This window comes from Schistocerca serialis, chromosome 5 (genome assembly GCF_023864345.2).
Source record: "Schistocerca serialis cubense isolate TAMUIC-IGC-003099 chromosome 5, iqSchSeri2.2, whole genome shotgun sequence".
NCBI classification, from domain to species: Eukaryota; Metazoa; Arthropoda; class Insecta; order Orthoptera; family Acrididae; genus Schistocerca; species Schistocerca serialis.
Window position 1 is genome coordinate 222,866,334 of NC_064642.1, and position 12,287 is coordinate 222,878,620.

Sequence of the window (12,287 nt, forward strand, 5' to 3'; positions counted from 1 at the left end):
AGTACTGATCTCGCTCATCTATTGCGAGCAACCTTTAATATTCACTAACACTGTGAAAACAAGTTAGAGGTTTAAACCAACGTTCAACACCATCCTCAGCACAAATACTTTGCGCTTAATAAAGCGAGACCTCGCATGCGACGGATTATCTATACACTATTTACAGCGGTCGTCAGGCCACGTGATACTTGAGTCTCCTATATCCGATGGCAGTTCAGTTGAAGAAAAGTGGCAAACTTTAAAAAGGGTAGTCGCAGAAGTCGGACAGAGAAATATCGACACTGCGAAGAATCCTAGGTAACAGAAGGAATACTGCAATTGATCGACGAAAGAAGCAAGTAAAAACTTTTGAGAAATAAAACAATCTAAGTCACTTAGGAATTAAATACACAGGACGTGCAATGAAGCCAAGTGATGTGGCAATAGGTAAAATCCGAAGACACGAAAAAAGGAAAGTTCGTCAATAGAAATGATTTTGCATGTAGATTAGTGAAAAGAACCTTCGTCTATTGAAATGATTTAGCATATAGATCGTGAAAAGAACCTTCAGTGAAATTTAAAAGTATAGGCGTCATCATTAAGAGTACAAAAGAATTTCCCTTCTTAAGGCGGGGGGGGGGGGGGGGTAGGACGTCAAACGGGCCGTCTAGGAGCAGGAAAGACACCACAGGACATTTTAATTCCCACTGTCTATACTTTTACGAATAAATTCAAAAAACTTTGTCAGCATGACCAGGAAGGATTCAGGATTCACACGCATAGCAGTGGAAGTTCAAAAACATTAAAAAATATTTTTTTTTACATGCGAACTTACATTATTTTATTCACTTACTATTGGCTGCTTTTGTTGCTATGGGCACACGTTTCTTCATAAGTAAAAGAGATTCTTCGATGAATTTTGCACAGCATACAAACCATACTTAGAGGCGTATGAAACTCTAGAAATTACTGAATTTATGAAAAATGAATGTGCTGTTACATTTTAAACTTCGCGTTTGGAAAAAACTCAAATTTTATTGTTAATTATCTCAATTTTACCACAGTTTTCAATAGATTTGGAAAATCGTAGAGTTTCATTCACCTGTAAGTATGGTTGTATGCTGTGCAAATTTCATCGAAGAATCTCCCTTACTTATGAAGAAAAGTGTACCTATAGCAACAAATGCTGCCAATGGTAAGTGAAAAATGTCAACGTTTAAATGTAAAGAAAATATTATTTTCTTATATTTTTGACCTTCCACTGTTATGAGTGTAAATCCTGAATCCTTTCTGGCCATTCCGAGAAAGATTTATGAATTTATTCCTAAAAGTATAGACAATGGAAATTAAAATGTCCTCTGGTACCTCTCCTGCTCCAAGTCGTCCCGTTTAACGTCCTACCCTCCTTACGTGCAGAAGACATCGGATAGGTGGAAAGAGTTCAGAAACGGGCTCCACGGTGGAGAGAGACTGTCTGATTAGGTTATATGTAACTAACAGAAGATTCAGCAACACAGTCAGAATTTAAGAATTTTGAAGTTGTTTATCAAATAGGACAGAAAGCATATCAATGGTGGTAAGAAATAGTCTGAAAAGCTGTTAAGGAAATTGAAGGTTAAATTGTGCTGAGAAACAATTATTAAAAAGATCCATACGTTGTGCCGTTCCCGAGATAGTTAGCATTGAAGTTAGCCAATGAAGTCACTGTGATCTCAGATTCAATTGGCCCACTCGATGTAATAAGTGTTATCTGTTCTCATACCTTACGTGATACGCACAAGACTGCTTAGTTTTTGTCTAGGATTCGAGCCTTTTTGTCGCCCATGTTCAATTTAAGTATTGCCCTCTTGTTCGGTTTTATAAAATCAAATGATGCACACATTTGGCGACACCATCTCTTGCGGGTCACTTGAATTTGTGCTGGCAATGGCGTGGTTGGCTAATCTCAATGATAATTAATGCAGAAACGGCCTAAAGTACTGACTTCTTTCCTTAACAGTATTTCTCAGTACATCGTTTCCCGTACCCAGAACAACATTCCTTTGGAATCTGTAAAATCTTTTGGTGAAGTAGCCCCAGATGACTATTCAAGTTGGACTTCAGAATTTATGCACCTGTAGACATACCATCAGACATTCAGTACATTATTATCCACTGAATTCCGAAGATATCAAGGGGAGATAAGTGAGAGGGGTTTCGCAAAATCTGTTTAACAGCAGATGCACCCAAGTTGCTAAATAGAAAACTTTGTTTAATAAAATTGAGTATTTACTATAATGTATGTTAAAATCAGGCCAACAGGTAAGAAAATTATTTCTCATTGCTCCATACAGGTATGTAGCTCCATGTGGACCGTTCTCCAAATATATAGTTGGATATTTTAATGGCGAGGAAAATACTTGTAAGAGTTATAACGAATTACGTGGGGTGCATGCAGTAGATAACAGTTAGGACGTGAATCATTCACGCATGAATTACATATTGTATGTGCTTTCGTTTCCCGTTACAAATCGCTATTCATTTCCTCCTCCCCCTCTTTATGTCCATCTCCTCCACCCTCTTTCTCTGACCATCTCCTCCTAACTTCTCTGTCCATCCATCTCCTCCTCCCGTCTCTTTGTGGCTGTCAACTCCTTCCCCCTCTTTCTCCCCACCTCATTCTACCACTTCTGTCTGTCCTTCCGCCTCTCCCCTCTCTACCTCGTTCACCCTCTGTCTCTATCCATTCCCTCCTCTCCCCTCTCTGACTGTCCATTTCCTCCTTTCTCTATCTCTTTGTGCATCTCCTCCTCCCACATCTACCTGTCCATCTTATACTCCCACTTGTTTCTGTCCATCTCATCCTCCCCCACCTCACTATCCATTTCTTTCTCTGCTCTCTGTCCTCACATCTGCGCCAGTCCACGTATATACCCCCTGAAACTCAATCCAGTTCCACCTGTATAAAACTTCAGTCATGCAAGGCAACCTGGATATCAGATCTTACCAAACTTTCTCATCCCCACCACTACCGGTTCTGAACAGACTGACAAGAATACGAGTTAATGTTGCCTTGTCATCCAGTTGTGAGCCACGTTTAAAACTTCAAATCTCTAAGTCATTTGCAGGTTAGTTTAAAATCAATTTCGAAATTAGTACTGATCAGACATGCAGACAAGGGAGTGACCTAATGAAAACATGTTAAAAATGTAAAAAAGCATCTCGTTGGCGACCACCGCTTTGGCGCTAAGAAAGATAGAGGCACTGGCAGTTCTCATGGTGCATTTAATAATAGAAGCAAGGCAATGAAAACGAAGATATGTTCATAGGATTCTTGCTTCGGACATTCTATAATTGTACAAGGTGTTCAACATTATTAGTGAAATATGTATAAGTTACAGGAAAAAACGAATCGCATACAACATGTGCTGGAACCACGAGACGAAAATAAGACTGGAATGTGAAGAACGAAGTCCAAGAACTAGGAATGGATATGACTGCGGCGTAAGCTTTCGTCTCTAATGTTCAATCAACTCATCGAAGAAACGATAACAGAAATAAAAGAGTTCAGGAGTGGAGTTACCACTCGGAATGAAACAATATCAGTGATAAGATTCCCTGAAGGCATTGTTATGCTCAGTGAAAGTGAGGAAGGACTGTAATATCTGTTGAATGGTATGGACATTCTAAAGAACATGTTTTTTACTGAGATTAAACAGAAGAAAGACGAAAGTAATCATTAGTAGCAGAAATGTTATTTCTATGACCTTAACTTAAAAACTGGGGGCAACGAAGTACACAAAGTAAAGGGATTTTTTTATCTCCGATAGACGAAGCCAGCAGGACGTAAAAAATAAACCAACACAAGCAAAGTGGTCTTTCCTGGCTAAAATACCTCTGCTAGTATCAAACAATGGCTTTCATGTGATGTCAAAATTTTAGAGAATGTGTGTTCGGAGCACAGCATCGTATGGAAGTGAAAGATGGACTATGGAAAAGTCGGAAAACAGGAGGGCCAGAGCGTTTGACATGTGGTACTAGAGAAGTATCTGTATACTATCTGTACCGATCAAATAAAAGATAAGGAGATTCTCGACAGAATGAGCAAGTAGAAGAACGTGCGAAAAAGATTCTAACGGAAAGGAGATAGGGTGATAACACGTGTGCGATGGCACCAAGTAATACTTTCCTCTGTACTCTTGGGATCTGTAGAGGATAAAACTATGTTAGAAGAAAGAGATGGAATATTTTCAAGGAGTCATTTGGCAAAGGAGAGAAATTCATGATTGACCGCAACCAATCACCCAGAAAAATGTGACATAAAACAAAGAAAATGTACGTAGATTAAGTAACCTCACTTCATAACATAGCAGAAATTGTACTTATCAAAAGTCAGGTGGCTGATTTTGCAAAGCAAAGAAACTGTTAGGCAGAAGTAGAAAAGTATGATGTCATCCAACGACGGTACTACATAAGCCAGTGGAAAGGGATAGAATTTCAGAATCTTTGACCAGCAGCCTGGTCGACCACGACTAGGAGAACGAACACGTACAATATCGCTAAAGAGACGGTTTATACCACGCTTGTCGATTTTTTCCTAGATAACTGCGTAGCAAATAATTGCTTACCAGATAGAAGGGTAGTAGACACTGCAAAAGTTCAAAAATAGGAGGCTGGTTATTAGTTATCAAGAAATGAGAGAGACAGTGTTATGGACATACGAAGATAAATGAAACAGCACCAATTAAAGCTAAGCCTCTTGACCTGGGAACATTTTTGTGTATCTTTCATATAAGATTTAGTAGCAGTCTGCTGATAAAAACTTTTCACAATTCGGACTAGCTGCACGAAAATTATCTACGCTAGACTTGTTGTCATTACTGTTTCAGAAAGCATCTTCAACGACCTGACGTCGTACTTATTAACTTATCTGTTAGTCATGATTTCACGTTGTTTTTGCATATATTTCTTAGTAATTTGAAGCATGAACACTTCGAACTGCTTCAGTAACTTAATCCGTTTGTCTTTCAGGTACGAATGTGCTCCCCTGGCCGGGATATAAGTAGTTTCAGGCCTAAAACGCTAACTGAAATGTATTGTATATTACTTAACCAGAGATAAATGTTGTATGATAACAGAAGTAATGAGGCTTTTGGGGGATGAAAAGTGTAATGCATCAAGCTTAAGTATACATAACGTTTTTCCTAAGGTAAGTAACACTAAAAATTATATAACTAACTAGAATGTTGACCAAGTACTTGCTGTCTTATTGTGATAGGATTTATCCGACAATAGGCATCTCAGTACAATTTCCATTGCCTATAAAAATATATGTTTGTGTAATGAAATTAAGCAGCGCTGTGTTTGAGCGGCTGTTTAGTTGTTATTTGTGTCTCTGTGAATGAGTATCATTTATATCTAATAACGAACCGTATGTCAGACAGACAGATGTGCATGAAAACGGTATTAATTATCATAATATTGTAGGGTGTGTGGAGCAGGGTGTTTGTCATCTATTAAAAGTCTTAAAGTTGGGGAACAGAAAACAAAGGTTCATGATGTATGGGTTAATAAAAGGTGAATCATATTTTGTTGTTGTTTCTCTGTTGAGGATTTGAGGATGTCAACTTATTTGACAACATCTGTAACCAGTTTCAGTAAAGTATAGGCTTATAAATAGGATGTTTACCTTAACTTCGTTATAACTTGTCTATCACACAATTCTTTCCGTAAATTAAGAATATCTCAATCATTCCTCATTTATATATGTGACAGTGTTATATGTGAAATGGTTTTTGTATTTGTGAGAAACTTGTAACATATATCATATTGTTTATGTGAGAACATCTAGAAATACAAGGAAGGTATGTATCGATATACAGGTTGTTCTCTATGTTTAGTGTAAGAAGTATTCGTATATTTCAGAACATGGAAACTATTATGGTGAGGAAATTCGGTCCTTGCTGCATGTTGAATGCAAAACTGATTGTTCTTTTAGTTTTCTGCATAATATGAAACTTAAGTCAACATTGTGCATAACAGATTTATAGCAACCAACTGTACAGAACAGAAATTGATATTGGTACTTCCTTGTGTTTTGTAGTTGTAAGCTGTGAATCAGTTACACTTGCTTACATCTAAAAGTGCCAGTAAAACAAAATGATGAAGTGAAAAAGAAACTTTATAAAAATCTCTTGTATTTGTGAAACAGAGTGATTTGGCAAATGAAATAACAATGTTGAGTGCATTAATTTACAAAATATATGATGTTACAATACGAATATATAAATCAACATTTCTAGATAATAAATACTCTGTTACTCTTACCTACATCTCAGATATACAAATAGGTACATAGTTATTCCTAGGACTTCCAAAGTATCCTTTCACCTATGCAATTCCTCTTCGAGAAGACTTATTAAAATTTGTGAAAAATGTTTATAATTGTTATTAAAATTGGTCTGCGAAACATTCTGTACAACCAAACATTTCCACAAGTCTTATTCCTTTAACAACATCCTTTATTATGACTCTCCCATCCTTAAGTATTTGAACCCTGCATCACTGCCATCTGCACTACTTTCATTCATAGTGAGTGACATGTAAGCACTAGGCACAGAAAGAGAAATTATTATAAATTAAAATTCTTACACACTCTAAGTGTAACTCAAAAATTTGCCTTGCTTGTCGTTTCCAACACTGAATAAGTATTTTTGAAATTGATACGACACTGATAAAGAGCTGCTGTTGTTAGTTTCTTTGTTATTATTATTATTATTGCTTTAATCCTGCACTGCATGTAACTCCCACCTTAAAATTTCATATCTTTAACAGTCTTCCGTCTTCCAGGTGAATCTCTCACTCCGTAATAGATAGGTTTGCAATAGTAGAACGCAACAGATGTGCAAATCAACTGGACAACGATTCTACAGCTAGTGAAACAAAATTTGCTGAAAATATGTACATTGTATATTTATTCATTTAGACAGTACAGTTATTGTATCCTCTCTCGCGGAGACTTTGGCTTTTTTCCGTTTCAGTGAGCTTGCACCTCCTCAGGGTCCGGCAGCCGAGCGATGCTCTCGCGTATGCGCGGCACGCTCTGGGTCTCGCGCATGCGCGGTCAACTCGCGCTCTCGTCGCACACGCGCAGGAAGGCCGCCGTTCAGCTGAGCCGGCGCGCCAGCAGCGCTGTCGCCGTGTACAGCGCCAACGGCAGAGACAGCGACAGCGGGAGCTGCAGTGACGTCACTGCACTGCTCTTGTTGCCGTGCTGCATCGCCGCTGGGTGTTCCCCTACAAGCAGAGCCAAGAGACGTCCATAAAACGCAGACAAAAATGAAAAAGCAAAAATAAAAAATAAATATGTTCTGTTCCAATTTCTATTAGTGCAAACTATATTTGATGAGACGTCAAAAACTATATAGACAATGAAACGAATTATTAACGCTGAAACTTCAGCATATGATACAAAGGATGTTCCAAAAATGATGCCATTTCAAGTAAGAAAACGTCCTTCTAATTGGATTTATTATTTCTGATTCATTGAAGAAAAAATAGGTAACACCTTGCTGCAGAGACTGTTTACTGTCACTCACATCACATCAATTAAGCTGGGACTCAAAACACTTTCAAAGAAAAGCATGGTAGGAATACGTATACAAGTTCACTATCAAGCGGCTGTTGAAAAAGTCACAGACAGAAAATTTGACATATACAGCGAAATGTGGTCCACCAAACGTGATAAAACGAGAAGTCTACATGCAAGCTGGGTATTCCTCCAGTTCTATGGATTTGTGCGATGCCATCTAATAACTTCCTTCTATCCACCTGTGGTGCCCATATGCCATGTTGCAAGTGCCTGAGTAACATCTTTACAGATGATGTACCGATCGAGACAGGACCTTTACGAGAGCATAAGGTCGTAGCGATGAGTGACACATTTGTGATACAAGTGGACATAGTAAGCAAAGATAGGTAAACGTAAGGGCATGAGACAAGGCGAGGAGGGGCAAACGTCTTTTGAAGTGCCCATGGCCATACGATCTTTCAAGTTGCTTGATTTGTTGTTGTTCAAGGAATGGATGTACAAGGTGTCTACAAGCAGTCGTGTAACATACGTGACCACAAAACACGACGTCAGAACTATGGTTGGAAAAATATGTTGACAGAGTGACATACCAGAGGCCCGTTTCACGGCTTGGGTATCAAAATCGCTTCCAAACCCGACAAGAATTGCTGTAGGCATTAAATGAATGTCCAACCCCACGTTTCAGCGAGAGAACATTGCGAAGGGAACTGCATTTGGAATTGGTCACCTCGCAGGAGGCCATTGCTGAGACGGGCACATAAAGTTACAAGTCTTCAATGGGCTAGAAACAGTCGAACATAGTCAGTAGCTGACTGGCGCAACGGAGTGAGGTCTGACTACTCGCATTTTTGCCAGTCTTCAAATGACACACGACGTCGAGTGCACCGAAGGCAAAATGAAGCGTTTCATCCTGTGTGCAAGGTCAGGCTCAAGCCGTACAGGGACCTGTGATGATTTCGGGGTGTTTTTCTTACCTTGAAACCGAGCGAGGTGGTGCAGTGGTAAGCACACTGCACTCGCATTCGGAAGACGACGGCCATTCTGATTTAGGTTTTCCCTGATTTCCCTGAATGGCTTCAGGCAAATGACGCGATGGTTCCTTTGAAAGGCCACGGTCGATTTCATTGCCTACCCAGTGACCTTGTTTCGACGGGACGTTAAATACTAATTCCCTCTTTATATGAAATTTTACCTTCTCACTGGGGTGACTACTAACATGAACCAGCACGTTTATTTAATCATTCTGAATTATCAAGTGTTGCCTCTCAGTCAAAATTTGCATGATCAATAAGCAATGGATTGCCCTATTTTTCAATAAGACGTCCACAGACTTCATCGGGATGGAGGAATACGAACGCTGCCCATTCCTATTGCATCTCGATTGGCAAGCTAATAATGTGACTTGAACGCTATCAAAAATCTGTGGGAGATGTTGTAACAGGAGGGTAAAACACCGACCTCAACTTTCCCACAATTTGGTGGAATTGCGCTGTCAAATCCTCAGCGAGTGGCTTAACCTCCAAGCGACGTAACTGTATAACCTTGGGTACTCAGTTTATAACCGAATCTAGGCGATTATCAAGTCCAGGGGCGCAATTATGTGATATTGGAAGATGCTTGTAGTGCTTTCCCTAGGGGTGAAGAATTTTGTGTCCGATGATCTTATGCATCTGTACAGGATTCGCGCTATTCTTACATTGTCATCTCAAGACACTGAAGATGCATACTCTCATTTTACTAATTCGTGCATTTTTATCGCCTGTCAGAGACCAGCTCGAAGATCTGTCTCGGTCTAACAAGAGGTAGCTCCATCTTCACAGTGATGCGCGTGCACAGAAGTTATAAGTTTGGGATGCAGAAAATCCGCATCAGCTATACAAACACCCTAGAAAAAATGAGTGTTAATGTTAAAGGTATAAATTCTTTTAGTCGAAATGTCATTACATATTTTCATGGCACGATGAACTGTGAACGCTGCATACGTATAGCGCAACGATTTGTTAACACTTTACCTTAAGACAAGCTACACTACACGTGACTTTTGCAGGACCAAGCTACGTTCATGCTACGAACAATACCATATCTTTCTGGGTTTAGTGTTTTCTTCGACAAGTGATTTCGATGGGATACGCTTTGTGGCTCTCCATATTCCCGATTTATCCCTATTCTACTTCTTCTTGTCTTGTTATCTTAAAAGATAACGCTTCCTCATGTATTCGCGAATTAAAAAATGAAATTGACTGATGCGTTACGATAGCTGCTCAACAATTACGTAAGTTATGTTTAGGAACATGTAAAGTTGTGGTGAATTACATGAACTGCGTAAGGGATGTTACTTTCGACAACTTTGACAACTAAGTCTTTCTGCTTTACATGGAGCACTTTTTGAGCACACTGTGCTGTAAACTATATCTGATAAGACATCGCAGTAATACACCAAATGACTGAAGGAGGCTATCTTCGTCAATACACAGTACACAGGAGCATTATAAAATATAGGGACGAGAGTGTTGTAATGTAGTTCGCTGATAATTATATGGTAATAGTACAAGGTTGGCACAACACTTTAAGGCAAACAGACTAAGACAGTGGGGTTGTATTCCAAGAATCAGCTATCTCGCGGCGTTGCTACTCTCGTAACGTGGGCGTGGCCACTATCTCGCCACACCAAATAATACCAACAATATTCTAACCACGTTCCCCATTAAAGCCCACAATACATTAAAATTACCATAGGGTCATACATGGTGTACTACTCTTCTCGGGTTTGCTCCCAGATCATCAAGTCCACTCAACAGTTCGACAGTACAACTGGGCACTGTCTTCAGGTGAGGCCACTGAACTGATGCCACGCCGAGCCGGCCGGTGTGGGCGTGCGGTTAAAGGCGCTTCAGTCTGGAACCGCGCGACCGCTACGGTCGCAGGTTCGAATCCTGCCTCGGGCTTCGATGTGTGTGATGTCCTTAGGTTAGTTAGGTTTAATTAGTTCTAAGTTCTAGGCGACTGATGACCTCAGAAGTTAAGTCGCATAGTGCTCAGAGACAATTGAACCATTTTGCCACGCCGAAGCCGGCGACATTTTATAGCCCAGCTTATAGGACTCAGCGACTATGAAGCCCCGGGTCATATATGGCGATTATATCTATCAACCATTGTTTTAGCCAAAACAGCTCAAATCTCCGCAACCCCAAAGTTTTAGTATCGTACCCTTAAAATTCATACGTCTTCACCTCACCATCCAAACCCATCTTCACTTTCCCACACGCGTCCTATACCCACACCATTTATCAAAGTCCTCGAATATACAAAAGTTACACATGTCATAGACCTGAGAACCAAACCCCATTGTCTCTACATATCTCTTTTCCAATATCCTTCCCACACCATTATCCACCATAGATCCTCACTAGTCTGCTCCTCATTCTATTTATCGCTCAAACAAAGATCCGTCCCCCGCTCTCCTTTGCTAAACTTGTGACGTTTACTGGGATCTAAAGAAGCAGCGTCTTCATCTACACCAAACGCCAGCGACCCCGTCGCCACTTCATGATTATAACAGTACAAAATGAAACAGTTTTTTATTATTATTTCAGTACCAGTTTATCGGTATTGACCCATCGTCGAGCGCGGATTCCTCCGCTAGAAGAACTGGCGCGATGGTTCGAAATGATCACACTGCTTATTCACTTGATTTGGTACAAAATTTATCTGAGTAAGAGTATTAACAAGGCATGTATCTTTACAGAAAGACAATGATGTCATACGAGCATAACAATAATAATATTAATCAATTCATGGTCTGATCATCACTGTTGGTGTGAAATACCAAACAAGGAATATTGCCGCAGTTAAAATAAACTGTTTCATTGCACATCAAACAGATGGGTTTTTGACATACTTTGCAAGAATATTTTATTTGCTGTGTCGGTGTTACACCTTTTCCTCTTAATGCCATTTCGATCTTCTTTATTTCTGCTTTCGTCTTCTGCTTCTTCCTCACGCGGTGGCCTATAACGTTTGAACACCTGCCGAAGATCCATATCAGCTCCTGCGACGTGCAAAATACTTCAGATGCAACGAAGCAAAACTAACGCTTCGGATATTTCTTTCAGATTTGTTTTACTCCTAATATAATTTTACTTGTTGCCAAAATGAAATACTTGTGCACTGTTTATTGTGAAAAATATATCCAAGGCCAACGGCCTACATTTCTTGAGCACTATAACGGAACAATTTTCGTCATTTATTAGCATGTCCAGAACTCAAAATCCATAATCGTTCCTATCGCTGTATATTTAGCTACAGGTCAATCCTACTTCTTCTTCTTCTTCTTCTTGTTCTTCGGCATATCTGTCATTAGGCATTTGCCTGTTACGATGCCCATCTCTTCCTTGGCCTTAACAAATTTCTTTGGCCCATCAGATTGTAATTCCGGACTTGCTAAGATAGTCTACCACAATTCATTCTGTCGAGATGTTCACTACTTTTTCTTCCGTTGTCTTCAGTTTTGTTTGTTAAGTTAAATATGTTTACTCTTTCTTAAGTAGCTATATCTTAACTGTCTATTCTGGTAGCGCCTTTCACAGTCCTAAGAAATATCATTTCAGTTGACTGAAACTTACTTCCTTGTCGTTTTTTAACTACCCACGACTCACTTCCATTGAGAAATGTGGCAAATCTTCTTTCATGCCTTTTTTCTTTTGTTTCTAAAGTACCTGTTTATTGTTGGATATATATA

The 12,287-nt window shown here is 39.5% G+C and overlaps 1 protein-coding gene across 1 annotated transcript in view; it reads right to left on the minus strand.

Annotated features, from left to right (window-relative positions):
• Nucleotides 1-6,166: 6,166 nt before the first annotated feature.
• LOC126481098 (uncharacterized) overlaps nt 6,167-12,287 on the minus strand; it is a 1,059,355-nt gene continuing 1,053,234 nt past the window's right edge. The window contains exon 5 of the mRNA XM_050104617.1: nt 6,167-7,254. Coding sequence (XP_049960574.1) covers nt 7,124-7,254 — 131 coding nt within the window. The 3' untranslated portion in view covers nt 6,167-7,123. The remainder of the gene's footprint in view (nt 7,255-12,287) is intronic.